Below are 27224 nucleotides of genomic sequence, written 5' to 3'. Positions count from 1 at the left end.
TGTATTATGTTTTGTTCCTGCTTTGGACCATAACCATCTGACATCTGCTTTCTAGGGTGAACCTGGCCCTCGAGGTTTAGTTGGGCCTCCCGGCTCCCGTGGCAATCCTGTAAGTGACAGTATTTTGATGTTCTTTAGAATGGGGTTAAGCAGAAAAACAATTCATCATTTTGTATTGATGTTTATATAAAACCTTGCTTGTTGGGTCAGGCTACTTAGAACTTCCTAGTTTTCAGTGTTTACAGGAGACTCAAAAACTTAACAGTCTGTAATTTTTATGCAATCTATTAAATCCAACTAAGCAGTTCATTTACCAAATAATTAAGCTTTTTTGAGACTTCAGACATTGGAAATTTTGCTATATGGCCCTTATCTCTATCTCACCCTTAAAAGTCTTCCTTAAGAAATAAGTCTAATTCATCTACATATACATTTCAAGATCCTACAAGTTTATATAATTATATTTTTAAATACTGTTCCCATTTAGAATAACGTGTGAAAACGACAATAACACTTCTCTTATCCTAGGGTTCTCGTGGTGAAAATGGCCCAACTGGGGCTGTTGGTTTTGCTGGACCTCAGGTATAATTTCCAAATATCTCTAATTTACAGTGGGCACTCCTCTTGCTATAGCAATAAATTTAATTAATCATCATTGTGATATGTACTGAAGATATATTAAAGATTCTGGGAAGTTTACAGGTTTCTGGGCAATATTCTCATTTTCAATACATTTTTCTCATGAGTGGCACTAAAATGCACTATTTAAAATTCTATACTTATTTGTTTTAATAAAAATGTGGTGGGATAACTTATTTTTTCAGACTGTCTTCAAAGATCCCACGAGGACATTATTCCTTCTGTGCTTTAATACCGATCACAAAGCACCATTTTACAATATAAGGTTAAGTGATATGTTAGTAATAATTACTGTGAAATAACTTGTCTACAAGTATTATAATCAGTTGCTTATTTATACAACTGATATAGGGTCCTGATGGGCAGCCTGGAGTAAAAGGTGAACCTGGAGAGCCAGGGCAGAAGGGAGATGCCGGCTCACCTGGACCACAAGGTCTAGCAGGATCCCCAGGCCCTCATGTAAGTTAAAAGAAAAATAAAAACCAAAAACTTGAGTGAAGTACCCAATGTTTAGACTTTGTCTTTAGCCCATTTTGCTTTACTATAGTGATCTTTTGTTTCTGTCTTTCTATATAGGGTCCTAATGGTGTTCCTGGACTAAAAGGTGGTCGAGGAACTCAGGGTCCACCTGTAAGTTGCTTTGAAGCTCTGGGAATTACACGCAGCTAGTCACAGATACGTGGCACTTTGTGACCATATAAAAGTTCATCTGAAGCTGTAACAACAAATTTTTACTTGGATAACAAACTATAATGGAAAGGGCACTTAAATGGAGATCTGGGTTATAGTTAGTTTTATGATCTTGGAGACCCAGCCACCTCATATGTAACATAAATAATATATTACCTATTGAAGACGTAGGTAATGAATAACAGGGAATTGCTTTACAGAACTCTGTTATGCAAAATATTAATGTGATTCTAGTTCTAGTCTTGCGCACATTTGTATACGTTCAAGATAAATGGAAGGTGGAAAGAGAAAAATAGCATCTTTCCAACCGATTAATTCTGATCCATTCTTGTATAGGATAAAGAATAAATTTATTGTTTACAACAAGAAAGGGAATCTAAAGGCCTAAGTATCCCTGTGAAAAACTAGATCCCAGAAAGAATATGGAATTAATAGTTATTTTAAAATGTCTTATATGATATTATATTTCTAGGGTGCTACAGGGTTTCCTGGTTCTGCCGGCAGAGTTGGACCTCCAGGCCCTCCTGTAAGTCACTTCAGTAATTCAGATCATTAGTAGTGAAGCCATCACACACACACACACACACACACACACACACACGATAATACACACAAACACACATATATGTACACATTATATAGAAATATATATATATTGAGTTATTTTTCATTCTTTTATTTAATCTCTTAATGATTAACCCATGTAAACAACCCTTATCCTAAGAATTCATACATACTGGTATCTTGTCAAAGTAAATTCATCTTTAATCATCTTTAAATGAAAAGCTCATTTAAAAGTCCTTTTTAGCCCCAATGTTTTACCATTATTCCGTTTGGGTACTAAATACTAACAGTATGGTGTGCTAATAATCATTTCCTTAAGTTAGGCGGCATCTCTGGAATTTAGTTAAATAAATGATATTATTTCATTATAAGATTAGACCAGATAGAATTAAATGTTATATATTTATTAATGGAGCAGAACCTTAAGAAGTTTGAAAAGTCAAGTTAATTTCAGCACACTTTTGGTATTGACTCAAAGGTAATTGTCTGCAAATAATTTAGATTTCATCCTGGGAAATGAATCTGCAGCTGTGTTTGGTTTAATTTTATTTAAATCCAGTGGATGACTGATTATCTAACAGGAAAAATGGACCCGAGAGGCCTTTGCATCAAGCATCAAGTCCTCTAATGTGACTTCCACTTTGCCCCCCCCCGCCCCGGGTTTCTTTCTGTCTTATACTAGGGAGCTCCAGGACCTGCAGGGCCCTTAGGGGAACCTGGGAAGGAGGGACCCCCAGGTCTTCGTGGAGACCCTGGCTCTCATGGGCGAGTGGGAGATCGAGGACCAGCAGGTCCCCCTGGTGGCCCAGGAGACAAAGGAGACCCAGGAGAAGATGGGCAACCTGTAAGTTTCGCATCTTTGTTCGAGGCCACCTCGAATAGAGATATTTACAATAGAAATCCATAATATTCACTGCCACAAGGAAGCTATTTATACATTGGCCTGGGTCCTTTCATAAATCCTTATGCCCTATATGTTTTTAATTTACAATTCTCAGCTCTAGAAAAAAAGTGTAAGTATAAAATATAACAGTAATGGATGTGGTGTTCAAAAACCAAACAAGAAAACATTCTTTGTTAAATATCTGAACTGGATAAGGTAAATTTTTAAAAAGTACATTATTTTAGGGGTACCTTGGTGGCTCAGTCGGTTAAGCATCCAACTCTTGATTTGATTTCTGCTCGGGTCATGATCTTACGGTTTGTGAATTCGAGCCCCGCATAGGGCTCTGTGCTGGCAATGTGGAGCCTGCCTGGGATTCTGTCTCTCTCTGCCCCTCCCCCACGTGCTGTGCACTCTCTCTGTCTGTCTCTCTGTGTCTCTCTCTCTCTCTCTCAAAAATAAATAAATAAACTTTTTAAAAGTACATTATTTTATTTAATATCTATATGTCTCAACACTAATGTGTTTAGATAGGTCATTATTTATTTTATTTTTAAAATTTTCTTTATCTTTTTAAAAAGAGGAAGAATATTTGCGTGAATAGCATCTCTTTTATTCCATTAATATTCACATCACTCTTCATGTTTCTTTGCAACTAATGAGCCATTTTCACCTCGAAACAATGTTAGAGGCTCTGTGTGAAGTATAAATTAGGACTACTCATGTATCATATGGTTTTATGAAACAGAGAATTTTTTTCTTCTACTGAAAAATTTATAAAGCCGTGATCTATTATGAAGTCCCAGAGAATTTCTAATTATAGTTTATCCTCACAATTAGGGTCCGGATGGTCCCCCTGGTCCAGCCGGAACTACTGGGCAAAGAGGAATTGTCGGAATGCCAGGGCAGCGTGGAGAGCGAGGCATGCCCGGCCTGCCAGGCCCAGCGGTGAGTGGTTGTGTTGGTCAGTATTTTATCTGATTATATAATTTGTGAAGAGAGAATTTATTGGTGTGAGTGTGTGCTTAGTAGATTTAAAGTCTTTTTTAGACACACATTCTGACTATCTTAAAAACCTTTGACTTTGAATGTCAAATTCTTTACTTAAGTACCTTACAACAATTTTGAAAAATATATTTACTTAACCCTGGGACTAGAGAAGTAGACAAATAAGGATCTGGATTTTTGATGACTCTAAAGCTTTCTTCAAAGATTAAAAATATCCACGGAGCTAAGGAAGGGGGATAATCTCCTCTGGTGAGTAGGTAGCTGCTTTTTGAATAAACATGCCTGACAAAAACATTCATACTTCACAGTTCAGAGGGTAAGTTTTCATAAATCATCAAAGGGAAGAGTAGTTGAGCTAAAGTAATATTGGAGGTGAAAGTGGGGTGAGCTATAAAGGTGGACTCTGAAAGTAATCTCCTCTTCCCTGGAGGGTGCTAAGAACTTCATATTCCCTGGGATGTGGATAAAAGTTTGCCTCACTGTTAGCTTTGAAGAAACTAAATTTTACTGCTGAAAGCTTACATGCTTGTGGAAAAGAAATAATGTTTTTTATATGGAATGTAGACAGGGAGATGTACTGCTGAGACCTTGGAACTGGGGGAATGTGGATAGAGGTCTGAATCCAGCAAACTAGGAGTTAGGGGATATTTTTTTGTTTCAGAAGTAAGCCAAGGAGGGGCGCCTGGGTGGCTTAGTTGGTTAAGCTTCTGACTCTTGATTTCAGCTCAGGTCATGATCTCATGGTTGGTGAGATCAAGTCTGTGTTGGGCTCTGAGCTGACAGTATGGAGCCTGCTTGGGATTCTGTCTCTCCCTCTCCCTCTCTCTCTCTCTGCCCGCCACCCTACTCATGCACATATGTGCTCTCTTTCTAAAAAAAAAAAAAGAAAAAAAGTTGTCTGACTTTTGATTATGGCTCAGATCACGATCTCAGGTTGTGAGATCAAGCCCAGAGTCAGGCTCTACGCTGTGCGTGGAGCCTGCTTAAGATTCTCTCTCTCCCTCTCCCTATGCCCCTCCGCAGCTCATTCCCTCTCTCCCTCCCTAAAAAAAAAAAAAAAAAAAAAAAAAAAAAAAAAGAAGTGAGCCAAGCCCAGAAGTAAAATCTCCTCATAGTGAGATCAAAGTGCCAGGATACAGAAATAAAGTGAGTAAACAAAGTGGAAGTGAATGTGGATGAGCATGTCTTACCAGCAATGCAGATTCCTTTAGAGCAGCCAGAACTGACTATATAACACATTTGAATCCAAACCACACACCTGAACTGATGGCAAAGGATGCTTTTTAGTCACTGGGATATGTCAGAATGACTGTGATAATAAGCGAGCATGCCTCTAAGGAGGTACTACAATGATGTGGATGTTGTGGGATAATGGACAATCACTGTGGAGAAGGAGGGACTGAAGTGCCATTTGAAAAAAAAACACAGCCTTTGTGTGAACTGGCATTTTTACATTTATTCAGAAGCCATTGACATGTTTATACTTTGATTTCAGGGCACACCAGGAAAAGTAGGACCTACTGGTGCACCCGGAGATAAAGGTCCACCTGGACCTGTGGGACCCCCAGGCTCAAATGGCCCCGTAGGGGAACCTGGACCGGAAGTGAGTGCTGCAATGAAAATAACTCTCCTTATCTGGGTGTCATGGGGACAATTTTTTGTGTGTTTGTTTGTTTGTTTGTTTTAGAAATCAATTTAGAAATTTAGAAATTGATTGCACATGTGATGTGAAGGAAGTTTCTTAGTGTTGTTATTTGATGTCCTTTATTTCTCAGGAAAGTAGACTAAATGATGACAAAAACAGAAAGTAATAAGACTGGTACTTTGCACTGACCCTTCATCTAGTCTAGAGCCAAGTGTTTTAGTTGATTTAGGTTGTTGCCAAATTATTTTGAAGGGGAAAGGACATGTTCATTAATCTCTTTCCTTGTTATTTCATTCTATAATGGCATATTTGTCAAAATTGCCAAGTTCTGTGGTGATAGGATTAATATAACTATTGCAGCTTGCAAAAACAGAGAAGTAAGAGAATTTTATTTAATTATCATTCTAAAGTAACATGATGCATGTCCTGATCCCCAAGTGTCATTTGAGAGGAACTCAATTTTTGAAAGGTGATTTGAGAAGTTATAGGTTGGAATCCCCTCTGTACAGTGCTTTAATGAGTCATTCCTGGACAGTGTTGCATTGTCTTGAAAAAGTCAATGCCTTTCAGAGCAGTTTTTGGTCAAATGATAAAAACAGACTTCTGAAAAAAAAATAAAGAACATATATTTCACCAAGTTATTTAATATCTAAACGTAGTTGTTTTATTTTAAAACTCTAAGGGTATTGTTTGGATAAACTTAAGATATGAAAGTAAGGAAAACCATTCACTGGCAATACAGACAAAACATAAAATGGCAAGAATATAATTGTTGCCTATGTATTTCAAAGGATTTGAGGATCCCCCTTGCCCTGTTTTAAAATAAAAAATAGACATCAAGAATTTAGATTAAGTGCAGGAGGCATGCCAGGAGTGTCTGGAGGGGGTGGGTGGTTCCTGCTGGTAGAGTTCCTCCCTCCTTCTGGCACTCCCCCCTCTAGCCCCACTATTGAAGAAGATCATTAAGCCAACCTGAGCATAGATTAAGTATTGTTCCACACAAGACACTGAAGGACCCAAATTTGTAACAAATTCCATGGTAGTTTTAAAGTTTAGCTGCCATGGTAAATAACTGGGCATTCTTCATGCTTCAATATGGAATATGTGCACAGGGAAGGTAATAACATTACACTTTATAAGCACTGTATTGTAAGTGGAAAATGCAATGTCTTCAATAAAACTGTATTAAAGTTGGCACAAAAAAGTAAGAATGTGTTAATAATTTTACAAGCAATTCCAAGTAATAGAAAAGATGTCAGAAGACTTTCTTTGACTAAAATTTCCATAAGTGCTAATTTATAGTTTATAGAAGAGAAGTGGAAAACATGCTGTAATTTTTCTGGCAATTGGAATTGGTGGGTTATTATTATTATTTTTTTTTGCATTACTCAGTTAACTCATTTTTTAAATATGATTCTTTATAGGGTCCAGCTGGTAATGATGGCACTCCGGGACGGGATGGTGCTGTTGGAGAACGTGTAAGGGCATTTTCACTAATTAGAAAATCTGCAGTCATGTATTTTTAAAATTTTTGTAATACTAAAGAGTAAAATCTGCCTTTTCTTTCATAGCTTCGGGGCAGCCCTGATTTTTCTGATAGTAGCTACTTTTTTTTTAATGTCATAATTTAGATAGATCTTGTAAATGAAATGAGATTTGAATATGCAACAAAGTGAGATGGCATTTCTTATTAACTATGGGAAAGCAAATTGCTTTCATAGTTGGTGCAAAATGAAGGTTCTGGATGAGGATACAGATAAAGTAGTCTAAATTGCAAACTCATTCACAAAAGTATGGACGCAGAAATAGAGTTGCGTGACATCTAAATTTCTCTACTCATCTCCTAAAGTGAATACCCCATGAGGAAATAAGCCATGTGGCTACCTAAATATTTATATATCTCATGATGTATTTGAAATCCCATGACTGCTGAGCTGAAAATATCACCAACTTTATTTGAAGTTCCAATCCCTCCTCTAACGTCTATTATGACACAACGGCTCTTTTCATTCTGAGACCTCATCATGTAGCAGAATGGGGTCTGCAGTCAGACAGACCTCAAGTAGAATCTTAGTTCCTTAAGTTACTGGCAATGAGGTCTTGAACAAATCTTTGGAACGACAGTTTTCAAATGCTTTAAATATGATCAATACCTATTCCACTGGACATTTGTGCTTTAAATAACATGTTTAGAGTATGGAGCTTTGAGGACTCTTGGAGTAAGCCCCTCCCCTCATCTACCATAAAGCCAGAGAATGCAAATTCTCTTGGCAACTGGGTTTTTCCCTTGGTCAGTATACATTATGCAGTGCAATAATCTTCAAAGATTTTTCTGATGCATTCCCTGGTTTAATTTCGATAGTCTGTGAAACCCTATGCACAATTTAAGTTGTCATCACATTTTATTTTAATTCTAAATTTAAATAGTTGCAAAAGGAGTAATTCCTGGTAAATTCTAAATGTTTATGTGCTTTCAGTATTTTTTTTTCAAAATCTTGTATTTGCCGATTTAGCTTATTCAATGTATTATATGTCCATTCTCTAACCTAACGGCCAAGGTTTATCCCTGTTGCCAGACTAATCAGTCCAATAAGACTTAATTTCTGTCAGCAAAATAGGTCTGACTCCATTTTTCAAGTCAAATAATTATGATATAACATTGTTTATATAATAATAATAATCTCATCTCTGACTTTCTTAAGGAGACAATAAGATTTGGAGCCTTGTCATAGTTGGGTCACCTGGATAAAATAAGCAACATCCTCTTTCTTTCCAAATATCCCTGCTTTATTCTCAAGAGAACTATGAATTCTGGAAAAGTCTTTAGTTTTGTGCCCTGAGGTGTTTACTCCTTGGGGGCATTGCATCATAAAAAGATTGCAGACAGATATTAATGTCTGTTTTTTCTTTCATAAAATGGGAGAGGAGTAATTATTAAAGAGGAAGTAGGGAAGGATGCTTCAGATCAGTTTTCTGAGATATCACTTATGGAGATGAAAATCTAGAAAGTGGTTTCCTTAAAATTTTCTCAGCTTTCACACTCTGGAAAGTCTCTGTTTACCCCAAGTTAATGGATACACTTGAAGACTGCTGGTGTAAGAAACACGTAAATTCGGGAGCTGACGCTGCTATGCTCCAGCAGTCCTGACTATAGGAGGAGTAGGGTGAGAGTGAGGGGGGGGAGGACATCTGAAATTGGGGTTAACAAGTCAATGTAAGTAAAATATTTAAGTAAAGTATAAGTTGAATAGTAAAAATGAGTTTTAAAAGAGGTATATATTTTATTTTCATGAATAGCATGAGCATATAGAATGCCATTATTTTAGAATAAATATCGAAAGAATAATGCCATGGATCTTCTCATCAGGGTGATCGTGGAGACCCTGGGCCTGCAGGTCTGCCAGGCTCTCAGGGTGCCCCTGGAACTCCTGGTCCTGTCGGTGCTCCAGGAGATGCAGGACAAAGAGGAGATCCGGTAAGGAGAGTCAATTTCATACTGACAGTTATAAATATCAGGAGGCCATATTGTGAGCGACAGGTACGCCTGCATACAATCATACACGTGCACTTGATTAAGCACTCTATACAAAGAATGACAGCCAATTATGATTTAATTTTTTAAATCTTAATGGAAAACATTTGGTTTCTAATAGATATTCAAAAATCCTGATGTTTTGAGTTTCAACATCTAAAAATGTTGTGATGTATAGGAAATGTAGTAAGTATGCATTGTGTTAAATTTAAGCAAGTAATGTCCTACCATAGTCGACTAAGGTGATCTTCATTCAGTGAAGTCAATTAATAAATGGACTAAGTAAGTGTCATTGTATACCTAAGGACATTAGCTTGATTTTAATCAATTAGCCATAAGAGTATACACATAGATATACAATTTACATATTTGTGAATCCTATATCTATATAGTATACGCATATTTTTTTACATACCATTTTTTGTGAAAATTTCTTCTAGGGTTCTCGGGGTCCTATAGGACCACCTGGTCGAACTGGAAAACGTGGTTTACTTGTAAGTTCTCTGTTTTTCTTTAAAAATAAAAGTCATCTCACACAAAATACACTGCCGAAGAAGCACAATTTAAGATTCATCAATGAAAATCAGCGAGTTCTTCAAACTTTGGACAAAAATATTAATTTAATACCCAGGAATTTGTATTTGTTTCTATAATTCAAACATATGTCCTCTGAGTTTCACTGTTAATTCTTTCAGTGGTCAATGAAGACTTTTAGAGTCACAGTTTTCTCCCAAAATAATAGGAATAATAGTGCCCTTTTTTCAGAGATTTTCTGAGAATCACATAGAAAACGGGTTTGAAATCTCTTTGTAAACTTGAGATGTGCTAGCCAAATATGTTTTAATTTCAGCTAGACTACCCTGCCCATGTTCTGATCTTTTTGCTATTTGCAGTTGCCTCCAGGTTAATGATTATTATATAAATGTTTTACAATGAATGAATCATGTCTGATGGGCAGTCTAATAGGCCATGTTCCTTTGACACTCATTATATGAATTAATCTCTATATCGATGAAGAAAAATTATAGAATAAATTCATGATATGTTATTAACTCATATTTCTCAGCTTTGATTTGAGCCTGACTGGAAATTTCATAGTTACATAGCGTGTCAAGTGAACGATTTTCTAACTAGTTACAAAAACAACATGATTTATTTTTCATGATTAAATGAATTTTAGCTAATAATTTAAGTAGGTGTTTTCTGGTTTAGTTTATTTTCATTTTAAAAATTTTAGGGCATTCCCAAAATAAAAGAACCTCTCTAACATGAAAGTATTCAGGCTGATTTTAGTATTTAAATTTGTATTGTTATATAGAATATGTAAAAGTGAGAACTAATTTTATTATAAAAAGATTCACATACTGTTTGACAATTAGGATGTACAAATTTAAAAAAGGGCAGGGGGAGAACCAAAAAAATAAGAACAAGAAATATTCAGAGAAAAATTAACCTGAGAGCCAGTCTATTTGATGATATTTTTCATTCTCTGAAGTCAGACTGACAGTTTGAATGGTCTTTAGGAAAACTAAAGAGAGCAGAAGCTGTTGCTATATAGTACGTGACCCTATGCTTCTTGGCCATTTACCATGAACCACTGGACCCCTGGAGCTGTTTCTATTTCCTAAGACTTAAAAAACAAACAAACAAACAAAAACAACCAAATAAAAGGGAGGCCCAAGACTGATCAGACTGATCTGTTCATTCCCACCTCTTCTCTAGGCACAGCTTCTCAGCACAGTTCTGTGCTGACAGTTCAGAGCCTGGAGCCTGCTTTGGATTCTGTGTCTCCCTCTCTTGCTGACCCTCCCTGGCTCTCACTCTGTCTCTCTCTCCCTAAAAAATAAAATAAACATTAAATTTTTAAAAAATACATCATTTTAGTGTAATGCAGGATAAACATTGAAAAAACTGAATCATTAGGAAAGCAGTATTATATATCTTATGTTTTTAGCGATCACCTTCATTTTTTGAGAAAAAAGGACAAAAACTTCTAGGTCTAATTCTATAAGTAACTATGTTAGTTCATACAGTAGTCCCTCCTCCCCTATTTTGCTCTGTGGGTTTTCAGTTACCCATAGTTAACTGCAGTCAGGAAGCAATTAATCCTCCTGACATATTATTAGAAGGTCAATAGCAGCCTAATACTACGTCACAAGGCCTACATCATTCACCTGGCTCATCTCATCACATAGGCATTTTATCATCTCACATTATCACAGGAAGAACAGCGAATATAGTACAATAAGATATTTTGAGACAGAAGGACCACATTCATATAACTGTTATTATAGTATATTGTTGTAATTGTTCTATTTTATTATTAGTTATCGTTAATCTCTTAATTCATGCCTAATTTATAAATTAAATTTTATCATAGGTATGTATGTATAGGAACAAATATAGTATATATAGTGCTCAGGTATCCACTGTGGATCGTAGAACTTATCCCCCATAGATAAGGGGGGACTACTGTAAGATTGTACTAAATACAATTGTAAAAATTAAAATTGTAGTAAATTGTAATCTTAACAAGCAATATCCATTCCATGACCCTATTTCTAGGGACCTCAAGGACCTCGAGGTGACAAAGGTGATCATGGAGACCGAGGTGACCGAGGTCAGAAGGGTCACAGAGGTTTCACTGGTCTTCAAGGTCTTCCTGGACCTCCTGTAAGTTATTCCTTGAAGTATTATTTGCCTGCTATATGAAAATACACAGGTATCTTGACATGAATATTTATTTGTCTATAAAATGGTTGGACTTTTTGTATCTTATTTTCATTTTGAAGCATATCTTGATGAATATTTAATTACCCAGTTGCCCATTATAATTTGCCAATATGTATATATGTCAGGATATATGTTCCCTTACTCCTACAGTTTAGTATTTGTCAACTTATGTATACATCATAGAGACTGAAGACTTTAAGAAATTAGCATATGCTGCTAAAGTCAATGAGAGCACATTTTTTAAAAGGTGAGAATGGCAAAATGTAGGTGTAAATATTTTGGCAACATTTTTTACTTTTTCCTACTTAGGGTCCAAATGGTGAACAAGGCAGTGCTGGAATTCCTGGACCATTTGGCCCTAGAGTAAGTAACGAAGCCTAGTAGGTTGCTGGTGTAAATAATAATGCTGTTGGTAACAAAATGCCTGGCCTTCAGTATCATTTCATGGCATTGAAGCAGGAGTCAGGCCCAGGCTGTCTGCAGTTGGAAGCAAATACATGAGACAAACCATTCAGCAATTACCTTTACGTAGAAATATTCTGAAATATGACATATTACTTCATGGAACCATGAAGTACCTAGTGTGCATATACTCATCTGTTACTTCATTTTCTTACTCTGTGTTCATAGAAATTTCCATTACATTTGTACTCTTTGGGAATATATAATAGGACTTACCATGAAGTAGAAACAGATTTTGAGGCTGGATATGTTTTTTTTTTCTTTAAGTAAGTGAGATACTTTCCCAGAAAGTATGAGTTTGCATAAGCCTAATTTGGAAGCAAATCATAAAATGAAACCAATATTTGAAGCTTTTAAAAATTCTACATTAGTGTTAATCCTGCCTCCAATAGGCCTCCAATATGCCTCCAATTAATGTCATAAGACAATTGATACATAATTATTTTAAAAAATCATTGGAAAAAATTTCTGCTATGTCTAAATACAGTGTAAACAAATCATACATAACACTGAGATGTGATGAGATCCTGGGGGATACACACAAATTTAACTTATATCAATCCCTATAACTTCTGTCATTTTCTTAGTCCTAAGTTAATTAAGTTTTTAATTAACTTTCCAATATATGAGATTTGATGAAACAGTCTTCTTCCAAAAAAAGTAGATAACCAGTCCATTAAAGTTTTTAACTGAATGCTGGTTAAAACCAAAGCTGAATGCTTTGAGCAGTTTGTATGATGGGGAGTTCATGTATGATGAAACAGGGAATATTAGAGAGCCAGAACTCTATTGACTAGTCGTTAGGAATATGCATGAGAAGCCTTTGTGACAACTCCATAAGGAAAATAATTCTTTGATTAGATGGTCATTGTAAACGTTTTCTTCATAGAATCTAAAATACAGTCTTTGTTTCTGGCAGGGTCCTCCAGGCCCAGTTGGTCCTTCAGGTAAAGAAGGAAACCCTGGGCCACTGGGGCCTATAGGGCCTCCTGGTGTGCGGGGCAGTGTCGGAGAAGCAGGACCTGAGGTAATCACAGGGGTTTGCATGCAGGTGACGCTATTGGTTCCCATTGCTTAGATTCTATCCAGGGAACATCTGTGCAGCATGATGGACGAGAGATTTAAGGAACTCTGAAAACAAACCTAAAAGTCACACAAGAGCTTGTCTAAGTAACTCAAATATTTTAATACCGATTATTCAGGGTATGTAAAATTAGAGTCCAAGCTACCAAATGTAACTTGACTTCATGTGACATCAAGGAGAGAAAAGAGCAATTATAATTAAAATTATGAAAATGTTGCTTTGCTTTCAATGGCAATATGCTAAATGTGAGATTTGATAAATATAGTCATTCATGGAAATGTTAGAAAGGGGAAAGTATGAAATTAAAAGTTATTCTCTATTGAAAATGACATTTAGAAAGAATTTAAATTAAAACTTTTTTGAAAAAATTTCCAACAATATGAAGTTGGGAAACAGCAGGAATTCGGGAAACATCCTCATATATCTGCCATGCACATGTATATGTGTGTGCATGTATGTATACGAGTTTTGCATCCCTCTCTGGTGTTTCTTCCTCTCTGGTCTTATTTACCTTTCCCTCCTTATCCTGTCTCTTCCTTTTACTGGTATTATCATTAAATTAAATATTTATTATTTATTATATGAATGGAATAGCCTTATTTTTTCTATGGTCAAGAGGAATATTTCCTAATTATTTCTCTGTGCATGGAGAACAGCTACAGATTTGTAATACCTCTGACTTATGTGGCTCTTGTTTGACTTTATTCTGTGGGTCAGCAGTCCTTAATAGAAAAAACAGCAAACAAACAAACAAACAACAAAAAAAACAAAAAACTCTTCCCCTCATTATCAGAAAGGAATGCATAGAATCATGATATGACCTTACTGGGGGAAAAAAAAGAAAGAAAGAAAGAAAGAAAAAACGGTTTAACAGTCTGTTGAGGATGAAGCAGGGTTGGCACTGAAGGGTGAAGCAACTTGTCCAGAGCCACTTGACGAGTGGCATGGCAAGTTCAGAGCTCCAGCCCTCTGACTGCCAGGACTGTGCTCCCCACAGGAGACATGGATGCCACATCTCTTCTGGTTGTCAGCTGATTCTCTCAAGTCACTGAGCTCTTCCTTGGGAAATTGCAGAAAGGATTGATGGCGAGGATCCACTTCCAAGCCCCTGAAACTTTTTGTGCTTATCTCCCTACTATTCCAATAGTTCTTGTTTGGAAAAAAAAAAAAAGAGAGAGAGAGAAAGAGAGAGCTGTTTACTTTTGTTGATAAAAAGGCTAAGGAGAACTTCCTCCAGTTTTGTTTAGTACAGAGAATTTTGATCTACACACCAATTAATGCACATAAAACGACTTTCTATACTTTCCCCTGTAATTGGAAGATGGGGAGAATTCTTCTGTGAGTGTTTCTTGTGGGTATGTCCTTGATAGAGATGTGAGGTCTTAAAGAACTAGCACCCACAACTCTTTTACATCTCCTTTTTTCAGCTTGTGTCCATAAATCCTTTTAAAACGTTTTAGTTGTGCTTTGCCCCAAATAGTGTGGAAATGAATATACATATCTATACATTCTTAACACAAAATATATTGCATCTTTAAGAGCAAATGTTTTGCACTTTGATTTTTATTGATCTCAGATGCTGACTTGCAGATAATGTTGTCTGATAAAAGTTACACATCATTTCTCATCCTTAGGAAGTTAGAGGTTGGCAGGCCAGAGCCATCTAGTTTTATTAAAACGTCATGAGGTCATAGATCGGTCAGTGCCATCAGACTGCAGTATAGCCATGTAACTCCCTATGCACCAAGTCCCATCAGTGCCATTGTGTCCAGCTGAAAAACAAAAACCAGAAAAACATATTAACTGTATTTCTGATGTTTTTTTAAAAATTAGGGTCCTCCTGGTGAGCCTGGTCCACCTGGTCCCCCGGGTCCCCCCGGCCACCTTACTGCTGCTCTTGGGGATATCATGGGTCACTACGATGAGAGCATGCCAGATCCACTTCCAGAGTTTACTGAAGATCAGGCAGCACCTGATGACAAAAACAAAACTGACCCAGGGGTCCATGCTACCCTGAAGTCACTCAGTAGTCAGATTGAAACTATGCGCAGCCCTGATGGCTCTAAAAAGCATCCAGCCCGGACTTGTGATGATTTAAAGCTTTGCCATTCTGCAAAGCAGAGCGGTGAGTACACACGTGCCCATTTGAGCAAAGTCCATTGTTTCCCATTATGTTCTCGACTGCATCCCAAAATATTTGATTGACTCTCTACTTAGACACAAAAGGCAAAATGGCAGACATCACAGAATTTATGCTTTAGTGGTGGGGACAGTCAGTGACATGAAAAATTATAAGATAAGATGATAAGTATTACAAAAGAGGACATATTCTATTGATCCATTTTCATGTAGTTACAGAGATAATTTATAGCATTCTAATTGTATTTCAACTCACTTACTTATTTTATTCATAGTTTTCACAATATGTTATTTTATTACATTCCAATTATAGTTTGCTTTAAAATATTATCCTTGTAAATTTCATGAGAACACATCCATTTTGGCAAAGCCACTTAATTATGGTGGATTATCTCTTTTTGGTAGAGGTTTCTCATTTATAAAATGAGGATTATGGTGTTTCCTTCCCATGTATATGTTGAGCCTTTAGCACATGATTTGGCAAAGTGCCTTAGAACAGTGCTTCCTGTGTAGAAAGGACTCAAATGTGTACCAGTTACTTTTTCCTTAACTGCAGAGTATTTTCTTAACTGAGATACTCTCTCTTAAAAAAGTCCTTAATCAGTGAATTCATATTTTCAAACCCTCTGTTAATTCTTCTAGAGACTCGTAATCATGCTTGAAATTCTCTTTATGTGGCAAATATTTTTATTTTGGAAAATAGGTGAGTACTGGATTGATCCTAACCAGGGATCTGCTGAAGATGCAATCAAAGTTTACTGCAACATGGAAACAGGAGAAACATGTATTTCAGCAAACCCATCCAGTGTGCCTCGTAAAACCTGGTGGGCCAGCAAATCTTCTGACCATAAGCCTGTTTGGTATGGTCTTGATATGAATAGAGGATCTCAGGTAATTTAATATGCTTACCTAAAATTGTATTCTTTGCTTTTCATTATTTATTGTACTTTATTTAGGATTATGCTATTATTTTTGACCAAATTTATTATTGCATAAACAAATTTTACTATAAATTACATTAACATAAATTTTGCATGACAAATTTTGCATGGAATGTGGAAAAGTAACTATTTTTAATATTAGTTCCTTTAATGCATGTGACACTGATTGTGGAGTATATCTAAAGGGATCTTGCCAGAGTTGAAAGACAGGGATTATCCTTAGTGTCAGGAGACCTTGGTGACAAGTACCTGCATCTCTTGCTGACATTGTGACCTCAGGAAGTCACTTAACCTTTTGGAGCCTCAGTTTTGGCATTTTAAAAAAAGTTTTATTTATTTATTTTGTGAGAGAGACAGAGGATGAACGGGGAGGGGAAGAGAGAAAGAGAGAGAGAAAGAATCCCTCCATGCTCACAGCGCAGCACAGGGCTTGATCCTATGAACCATTAAGATCATAACCTGAGCCGAAATTAAGACTTGGTTGCTCATCCTACTGAGCCACCAGGTGCCCCAGTTTTGCCATTTTATTTTATTTTATTTTATTTTATTTTATTTCATTTCATTTTATTTTATTTTGTTTTATTTTTTTATGTGTCTATTTATTTTTGAAAGAGAAAGAGAGAGAGAGAGAGAGAGAGAGTGAGTGCACAAGCTGGGGAAGGGAGGAGAGAGAGACAGGGAGACACAGAATCCGGAGCAGGCTCCAGGCTCTGAGCTGTCAGCACAGAGCCCAACTTGGGGCTCAAACTCATAAACTGTGAGATCATGACCTGAGTCGAAGTCAGCCACTTAACTGACTGAGCCACCCAGGTGCCCCCAGTTTTGCAATTTTAAAGTGAAAGTGATAATATATTGCAGTCTCTGTGTATATCTGGTACATGATAAGCTATAAATAAATATTAGATAATCACTGTAATAGTATTTTTAATAATTAAATCACTTTGTAAGCTTTGTAGTATTATTTAAACTTAAGGTGTCTTTGTAATTACACTTGAACCTTGAACAACACAGGGGTTAGGGACAAAAACCAGTCAAAAATCTGTGCAGTCAGAAATCTGCATACAACTTTTGAGTCCCCCAAAACGTAACAACTAATTGCCTACTGTTGACTGGAAGACTTACCAATAACATAAACAGTTGATCAACACATATTTTGTATGTTATATGGATTATATACTCTATTCTCACAATAAAGTAAGCTAGAGAAAAGAAAATGTAACTCAGGAGGAGGAGCAAATACATTCACAGCACTGTACTGTGTATGTTGAAAAAATTCTATGTGTAAGTGGACCCATGCAGTTCAAACCCATATTATTCATGGTCAACTGCATATGAATTTATTAATATTTTTCCTTTATGTTTCTTTCATGGTCCTGTATTTAGATTCTCAACCAGCCTTGCCATTTCCTATTATAATAAGAATATTTCATTCTGGATCTCTTTATGGCAGCCTAACTCTGAAACTTTCTTCTCAACTCTGCTTCTGACCTTTCCTCAGAATTCATGTTACTAGTAAACATAATGAGATATTATAGGTATGTACAGGATATACTAGAATCTACAATTATTTAATGGGTAGGAAATTTTAACATTTAAATACACCCAATTGAAATGTAATTTAGTCAATATATTATGTAAAAGGCTTAAATAGGAGCATTGAAAATAGAGCTTAAAAGAGAAGAGGAGCAGAAAAGAAGGTTCTTTATGTTTCAAATTTTTTTGATTATCTGTTTTTGTTAGCTGATAGAAAGCTTGTAATTCATATTTCCTGTAAGTATGTAACAGTGGGTTTAAAGAATTAAGTTCCAATTCTTATTATAATTAGCAATAAGGACAGTGAGTTATTTTTGATACATGATTGAGCTAGTGCTCAGGTATAACTGCTAAAAAGCAATACGCAAGATTTTTTTAAACAGAAGCAGATTTCTAAAATACTTATATTTTCTCTACTGAGTTGTAATTGTCATTGATTTCATTACCTTTTGTTTGGAGTAATAAAGACAGAGGTTCTCCCTTGTAAGTATTCATAGAAGTTTTAAAATATTTTTATATATAGGTAGAGTATGTTGTTATATGAAAGAATAAAAGTAATACTCTTCGAAATTGATGTCTGAAATCACACATGCACACAGAGACGCAGACACACACACACACACACACACACACACAGCACTTATTAAAACCTTTCAGTGTTTCCTATAACAAAGACTCTTTGTTTCTCTAGTTTGTTTATGGAGACCATCGGTCACCTAATGCAGCCATTACTCAAATGACCTTCTTGCGCCTTTTATCAAAAGAAGCTTCCCAGAACATTACTTACATCTGTAAAAACAGTGTAGGATACATGGATGATCAAGCCAAAAACCTCAAGAAAGCTGTGGTTCTCAAAGGGTCAAATGACTTGGAAATCAAAGCAGAGGGAAATGTTAGATTCAGATACATAGTTCTTCAAGATACTTGCTCTGTAAGTACTTTTAATCTATCTATTGATCTGGTTGAGTAAAAATGTATTTTGTTAAAAATGCTGCATTGGCAGAAGTGGGGGCAATTTTACCCAGTATATGATTATGCATAATAGCTTCACTTATACTTTTTATAGTTAGTATAGCTATAGTGAATAGTATAGTATAGCTTAGTGAAACTTATACTTCACTATATATACTTATATACTTATATATATATACTTATATATATATATATATATACTTAGTGAAGCTTATAGCTTAGTGAAGCTTCACTTATACTCTTTAGCATAAATGTGAATGTGTATTAGTACATGAAGCATGGTAGAAGTTTTAATACGATAATTAACAAAGGACCGGATCCTTGGGATTCAACCCAGCTCTTCTGCAAACTCACTTTGGTTCTCCTGCAAGTCACTTTATTTCAGCTCAGTTACATGCTTAAAATTCCTTGATTCTAAAACAGATAATCAATCTGAGATACTCCTTGTATTTTTCACTGATTTGTATGTCTCCCCATTTGTATATATAGATATAAAAAAGGAAAATATTTCATGGTGAATTATTTCCTTTGTGAAAAGCAAAAAAGGCTTTCACAGTTTATGTTGTTAGTGACCATTTGGGAAGCTGCAAAAGAACAAAAGGCATTTTCTCAATTTAAAGTATGTAAGAAATGCCTCCAGCTATGCCAGTACAGCTTGATATTAACAGTGCTCTTAATTTCAAGTAGTGCACTAAAAGAAATTGCTTTCACATTATCAAGTTTGGCTTGGAAATTTATGCCTAACATCTTTGGAATAATTTGTATATACTATTAACCTGTTGCACCATTTAATTCTAGAAACGAAATGGAAATGTGGGCAAGACCATCTTTGAATATAGAACACAGAATGTGGCACGCTTGCCCATCATAGATCTTGCCCCTGTGGATGTTGGCAGCACAGACCAAGAATTTGGCATCGAAATTGGGCCAGTTTGTTTTGTGTAAAGCAAGCCAAGATACATCGACAATGAGCACCACCCCCGCCATCAATGACCACCACCATTCACAAGAATTTTGACTGTTTGAAGCTGATCCTGAGACTCTTGAAGTAATGGCTGATCCTGCATCAGCATTGTATATATGGTCTTAAGTGCCTGGCCTCCTTATCCTTCAGAATATTTATTTTACTTACAATCCTCAAGTTTTAATTGATTTAAAATATTTTTCAATACAGCAGTTTAGGTTTAAGACGACCAATGACATTGACCACCTTTTAAAAAAGTAAACTGATTGAATAAAATGAATCTCCGTTTTCTTCAATTTATTTCAATGTAATGACAAAGTTGCTTAGTATTTATGAGAAAATTCTTCTTCCTGGCAGGTAGCTTAAAGAGTGGGGTATGTAAAACCACAACACATGTTTGTTTCACTTGACTGTAGTTTGAAAAATACAAAGTAGTGCCCTTTTGTGACCTCTCATTCCCAAATTATCAATTAAAAATGAAATCAGAATGTTTACCCTTGTGATTGAAACCCGCATGCATGTCTAGAGATTGTGTAACTACCATAGGGACTCTTCAAAGAGAACTTGAAAAAAACCCCATCAATTTCTCACTGTATTAAATGGAATTTTTAAATACTATACATTCATTGGAATTTCTGGAAAACAAAGTGATCTGAAATTTTTGTAAAGGGTGGTAAGTTCAGACTTTTTCTCATTCAAATTTAAAGGTACCTTTCCCTCTTGACTCAGTCTATCAATATAGATAGAAGTTACCATCAATATACCATTGAATACATTTGCACTTTCTTGTTTAAGAAGACATTGAATGAAAAATAATTTACATGTACAACTTTATAAACATATGTCCAGGACCCAAAGTCGAGAGTCTTCCACATGTACAATCTCATCATCCTGAAGGCTATAATGAAGAAAAAGATTTAGAAACTCAAGTGGTGGAGCTGACTCTAATCAAATGTGATGATTGGAAGTAGAACATTTGGCCTTTGAACTCTCATAGGAAAAGTGACCCAACATTTCTTAGCATGAGCTACCTCATCTCTAGAAGCTGGGATGGACTTACTATTCTTGTTTATATTTTAGATACTAAAAGGTGCTATGCTTCTGTTATTATTCCAAGACTGGAGATAGGCAGGGCTAAAATGTATTATTTTTTTTCCTCTAATGATGGTGCTAAAATTCCTTTTATAATTTTTTTTTTAAAATAAAGATGGTTTCACCAATACCATTTGTGAAAAAATAACTGTTAGACTTCCCATTTCTGAAAGAAGGAGCATTGTTCCAGTGCCTTTTCATTGTTCCTCTGTCATACTGTATCTGGAATGTTTTGTGATACTTGCATGTTTCTTAGACCAGAACATGTAGGTCCCCTTGTGTCTCAAGGTTTTTTTCCCCCTTAAATGCATTTGTTGGCTCCATTTTTATTTTTTCTTTAAAAATAAACAGCTGGGACCATCCCAAAGGACAAGCCATGCACGCAACTTTAGTCATGTATCTCTGCAAAGCATCAAATTAAATGCACGCTTTTGTCATGTCAATGGTTTTCGTTTTGTGAAATTCCTTTGAACATATTAGATCCATTTTATTTCCAATAGTGAAAAGTAAAGTGTTGTGGTATTCTTTACTTGCCATTTATTTAAAGGATAAAACAACAAATACCTCCCATTGTGTACATACTGGCTTAGAAATGAAAATCAATTTTAAAATCACCCACAAAGGCAACACGACACTAATTATCACTGTCTTTGCCCTTAAAAATCTCGGGTAGTATTATTGATAAAAAGAGAAATGCAACTGGTTTTTCATGGTTGAATAAACTGTGGTAATAAAATGTCTGTTTCAAAGTATAACACATATGAATTTAGCCTAAATGTTTTCAGAGTTTTATTTTCAGTATTTATTTCACAACTTTATTTTTCCCCAAGTTGGTTATTATTTGAGCTCTACATCTTACATTTGAATATTTATATACCTAAGGACATTTGTGAGTTTTGTTTGTATTAAAACTTCCTTCAAATCCAACCTATAAAGCTTGTACAAGTTTAGATAGATAAACCAGAAATATGTGGTGATTCTCTTAAGTCGAAAACACTAAATAATCTCTAGCTATAGAAATACCAGCTCTTATTTGGAGCTCAGGAATTAAAGTTTGCCCCAGACAATTCCAAAAGCCCTCAAATTACTTGCCTGAGTTCTAGATCGATAGGTCCCACTAGACTCATGGACCTCTTTACCTTTCTAAATGATATTTCAAACTCTACATGATCAAAAGTGAACTAATCTATAGCTGGGGAGGATGGTGACATTAATTTAATATTAATTTATTAAAAATACAAGTGAAAATTTGCCTAATTAACAGAAATGAAAAAAAAATAGCAAAGAAAGCATAAAGAATGCTGAAAAAGTCCCAAACTCATAAAATGTGTTAAATTATGGCCAAGTTGAATAATTTATTCCCAATTGAAATGAGATTCAGAGAAATTATAGTCAAAATTCCTTCTCAATAGAGTGGTATTATATGGCAGAAAGCAGATGCAAGAATATACTGGAGGAGAAAAAGAACACTGATTAGAACTACCTCAGAGTCCCTATCACACCATGGAAAAGAGCATCTTAAAATAACATTTTTCTTTGAAATTATGAAGATTTCAGGAAAGACTAAGAATAATCTCTTAAAAGGTAATTTTGGGGGCAGAGTTCCAACAATGGTAAACCAAGGCAATGATACCACATGACAACCAAAAACCTGTGGAGCACAAGGCATGTCCATAAGCTGATTTTTTTTAATCAAATGGCTGGATTACCCAAGAACAGCTTTTCTTCCCATTTTGCATCATTTTATCCAAATTTAATTGTTGGCATTCCCCAAGGATCAGTCTTTTTCTCTTTACCTTCACACACAATATTCTGTCATCACTGGCCATTATCTATGCTCACAGTTTTAATTACCATGTGTCAGTAGCTCCAAAATGCATATACACAGCACAAATCCCTTGGAGTTCGAGAAATGCGTACATAAATGTTTAACTCACCATCTTCATTCAGTGTTCAGAAGTACGTGTAGCTCAGCATCTTAAAAAAAAATTCTTGATATTTCTATCTCAAAGCTGGTTTTATATTCTGTGTTCCCTATCTCAGACAATAGCCTCACCATCCATCCATTTAGTCAGGCTAGAAACCTGGGAGTTGTTCTTGTCACCTCCCTCCCTCACCAAGCCAGAATTCTGGCATTGTTAAGTATTTTCAATTTTGCCTTGTGAAAATAAAGGAAACTTAATTTATAACAGAGTTGGGAAGCCCTGAAGGGAGAGCTCTTACAAACTACCACTTGTTGTAAGAAGTATATCTTGAATTTCCCAGCAGGAAAGAAGCATAATTTATGTACCCCAGCAGGTGGAAGGAAGAATTTCTCTTTGCCTAGCAACAGCACAACCAATGAGAATTCAGTGAAACAGTCCCTCCCAGCTTCCTCCCTTCAGCTATAAAAACAAGACTCCAGACTTGCTATGGCTTATGGGTTCACAGTAGTTTGCTGGTTCCGAATTGCAATTCCTCTGCTATTTCCAAATAAACTCATTTTGAGTAAAATAACTGGTGCTTTTGTATTTTTTTTAAGTCAGCCTAATGTTTCTTAAAACCATATTCTTCTCTCTGCGTCCCCTGCCACTATGCTAGTCCACATTATCATTATCTCTCACCTGGGCTCCTTCAGTAGCCTTCCAATAGGTTTTCAGGTATTCATTGTTGTGTTTTTCTGATCCATTCTTCCCAAAGAGCCAGAATGGTCAATTTGAAATACTGATCTGAATATGTCACTTCATTCTCCCTTGCTCCTTCCAACGTGCATGCGTGCATGCACACACACACACACCCCTTAAAAAAACTTTAGTAGAAACTTTTAGGATAAAGATAAAAATCCTTAAACTCTGAGACTCTTCCATGACCTGACACCTGACTTTTGAAGCTTCATGTTGCCACTATCAGCCTTACTCTCTGCTCCACACACAATGGATTTATGTCCATTTCCTGAAAGGCTGATTCCCCAGCCTGTCAAAATCTAATTGGATATGTATTCCTTCTGCTCAGTTTACTTGTACTCATCTTTTAGATTCTGTTTAGATACATCCTCACCCTTCACTATCACCCTGGTTAAATAAAGTCCCTGTTATAAATTCTCTTGGCACTCTGTACTTTTCCTTGTAGCACAACTACAATGCTTTATACAGTTGTATGATTATTCAGTTAGTGTCAGTCTTCTCTATTCATTGTTACAAGGGCAGGGGCTGTTTATAAGGATCTAACATACTGCCTGGTATTTGTGTTTATCCAAAATATATTCATTGAATGATGATAAATTATATACTGTGTAATTGGAAAAGTACATTTAGAGAGTATTAATACTTGATTTACTGGTGTGAAGTATATATAATTATTACTATGTATTATTGTTACTGCTTCTATTAGTATTACTGGATAGGAAACACACAAAAAAATAAATGATTCTATCTCCAATGGCAATAGCAGCATATAACACTAAAAACTAAACCTGATGATAAATTTGTTGAACCTGACTAGAAAAACTATAACATTTGACTAAGATATGTAAAATAAGGTTAAAATGGGAATCAATGTGACTTATTCTGACATAGAGAAGCTCAGTATTTGAGAAATGTAATTGTTTTTCCTAAATTCATGTCTAAATTAATTACAACCCCACTCAAAATCCCTATAGAATCTTAAAAACGTGGAACATGATAAAATCATTCTAAAGTTCATTGGAATAAAAAATATGCAAGAAAATGATGAGGAATCCCTCTCAAAACAGAAATGAGTAAAGATGGGTCACTGGCTCTACTAGATAAAATTAGATGAAAAATATAGAAAAAAAGCTACTGGCCACAGTGGAAGAAGAGTATTCAGAAATGAATCTATGTATCTATATTAGAATTTAACACATAATTAAATTCTCATTTACTAAAAGATATTACAGGCACTTGATAGACATTTATCATTTTATTTTATTTTTCTTTTATTTTAGAGAAAAAGTTCAGGTGGGGGAGAAGTGACAGAGGTAGAGAGAGAGAGAATCTTAAGCAGGCTACACAGCATTCAGTGCAGGGGACAACGTAGGGCTCAACCCGCTGACCCTGGGATCATGATTGCCACCCAGGCACCCAATATACATTTATAATTTTAAAGCATGTTTCCTTCTCTAATCCTCATACCAAGAAATTTCCCAAATGAACTGCATATTTCCATTTGAAAAGAAAAACCTCTAAATATATTAGAATAAAATATTTTGAGCAGCTTAATAATCTTGGAATGGGAGTGAAAACAAATATATAAATAATAAACTATTGGAAGATCAGATTCTCAAAGACATTTTACATCTAGATTATAAAACCTTACATGCATGTTCAAACTGGAAAAGTTTTATAATTATATATATATACTTATATATATTTATATTTAATGTTATATATATAAATATGTATATATATATTTAACATTAGAACATTTATTAGAACAATGTATTTTGAGAGAAAGAAGAGTGCACAAACAAGGGAGGGGCAGAGGGAGAGGGAATGAGGGAGGGAGAGAGAAAATCTCAAGCAGGCTCTGCACTGTCAGGGCAGAGCCCGATGCAGGGCTCAGACTCACAAACCGTGAGATCATGACCCGAGCCAAAATCTAGTTGGATGTTTAACCACTTGTGCCACCCAGGTGTCCAGAAAATTTTTGTAATTAACGTGACAGAAAGGGCTTAATAGATTTACTTACAGAAAGTTTTTAGGTATCAATAAGAAAAAAGCAAATAAAATATGCAAAATCCTATCTAGATAATTCACAGAGTCCATAATATAAAGGCCAACAAATATGTGGAAGATATTTCATATTATTAGAAATAAAGATGCAATGAAAACAGTAAGATACTAAATTCTATCAGAATGTGACAAATTTTAAAATGTCTGATTGTAGTAGGTGTAAAAGAAGATGCAGGAAAACATACTTTTTGTCTGTTTTTTTTTTAACTGAATGTGGAAGTCATTTTCTCAAATTGGTTTATCTGGATTCCTATTAATGTGAAGAGTTGCTGTGGCCAGATGTGATCTGCAGGGAAGAGAAAGAGCAGGTGTACAATGGGGTATCTTCCAGGACCATCAATTTTACAGGATGACAAGTAACTTAAAGCATCATTTGTAAAAATTACAAGAACAGATATCGAACAGAGTGGAACTTAAAATCCACATGACAAAAGCAATTTTACAATGGTGGCAGACTGATTTAGGCTATAGCCTAGGAATTGGTTGTGGGTGCATGATTTGCATGTGTATTTCATGTAAGGATATTGGCACTTTTTAAATTTGGAATGTGAAACGATTATCCAGCCGATGCTACAGGAAGCCACTTCAAGCTTTATATTTACCGTTAAGTGGGTGAAACAGAACAACCCAGCAACTGAATTGGATAAATATGTGGTGACAGCTGATCTTGATGAAGCAAGTATTCACAGTGGAACCACAGAACTGAGCCATCTAAACTAGGCAGGAATTTGCAAAGAAGGGAAAGCAGAGAGGGATACCTGAGTCTTTTTTTTTAATTTTTTTTTTTTGTTTTCAACGTTTTTTATTTATTTTTGGGACAGAGAGAGACAGAGCATGAACGGGGGAGGGACAGAGAGAGAGGGAGACACAGAATCGGAAGCAGGCTCCAGGCTCTGAGCCATCAGCCCAGAGCCCGACGCGGGTCTCGAACCCACGGACCACGAGATCGTGACCTGGCTGAAGTCGGACGCTTAACCGACTGCGCCACCCAGGCACCCCGAGGGATACCTGAGTCTTGAAGGATAAGAACTGTCTTGAGCAAGGGACCAGAAATAGAGAACAACATAGATCAAGGCACGGAGTTCTTAAAAGATGTGGCCTGTGTGGGGAGCCCCAAGTGAGCTGGCATGGCCATAGGCTGCATGAGAGCAGTTGTTGGGAAATAAATAAAAGCAGCAGAAAGAGGTATCCTGAAGAAGCTTGCGTGTCAAGCTAAAGAGAATGAAAATTATCCTGGAGGAGTTTCTTTTAGGAAACTATTTTTGGTTTTCAGCGGAGAGTGTAAGCATACCGTCTAGAAGGCCCTTGGAAGTGTGTGAGGAGGGTGTTTGTGCTCAGCATAAAAATTGGGAGATATTCTAGGTGTTTTGTGGATAGGCCAAAGATGCTGAATATCCTGCATGCAGGCCAATCCCTTTGAACAAAATCGAAACCATCCAAAATATAAATAGAATGCTTATTGAAAAGTACTGAATGAAAGGAAGACACATATTGTGATTTGCATATTAGAAACATCACCTTGGAAACAATACTTAAGGGAGAAATTTCAAAATGAGTGAGACTGAAAATAGAGAGATTAGTTAGAACAATGTTGGAGAAAAAGAAACAAGGAA

General features: G+C 35.9%; 1 protein-coding gene across 1 annotated transcript in view; it reads left to right on the top strand.

Moving 5' to 3' along the window:
* COL5A2 (collagen type V alpha 2 chain) overlaps positions 1–21324 on the top strand; it is a 146907-nt gene extending 125583 nt beyond the window's left edge. Inside the window, exons 37-54 of the mRNA XM_043577277.1 lie at positions 56–109; positions 529–582; positions 991–1098; positions 1216–1269; positions 1802–1855; positions 2576–2737; positions 3617–3724; positions 5280–5387; positions 6854–6907; positions 8797–8904; positions 9402–9455; positions 11527–11634; positions 12004–12057; positions 13076–13183; positions 15074–15365; positions 16083–16270; positions 18545–18784; positions 19624–21324. Of these exons, the coding sequence (XP_043433212.1) occupies positions 56–109; positions 529–582; positions 991–1098; positions 1216–1269; positions 1802–1855; positions 2576–2737; positions 3617–3724; positions 5280–5387; positions 6854–6907; positions 8797–8904; positions 9402–9455; positions 11527–11634; positions 12004–12057; positions 13076–13183; positions 15074–15365; positions 16083–16270; positions 18545–18784; positions 19624–19770 (2055 nt within the window). The 3' untranslated portion in view covers positions 19771–21324. The remainder of the gene's footprint in view (positions 1–55; positions 110–528; positions 583–990; positions 1099–1215; positions 1270–1801; positions 1856–2575; positions 2738–3616; positions 3725–5279; positions 5388–6853; positions 6908–8796; positions 8905–9401; positions 9456–11526; positions 11635–12003; positions 12058–13075; positions 13184–15073; positions 15366–16082; positions 16271–18544; positions 18785–19623) is intronic.
* The last annotated feature ends 5900 nt before the right edge of the window (positions 21325–27224 follow it).

The sequence above is a fragment of the Prionailurus bengalensis genome, chromosome C1, assembly GCF_016509475.1.
Source record: "Prionailurus bengalensis isolate Pbe53 chromosome C1, Fcat_Pben_1.1_paternal_pri, whole genome shotgun sequence".
Taxonomy (NCBI): domain Eukaryota; kingdom Metazoa; phylum Chordata; class Mammalia; order Carnivora; family Felidae; genus Prionailurus; species Prionailurus bengalensis.
Note: the sequence above shows the minus strand (reverse complement) of the source record. Positions and strands in the feature narration are given on the sequence as shown.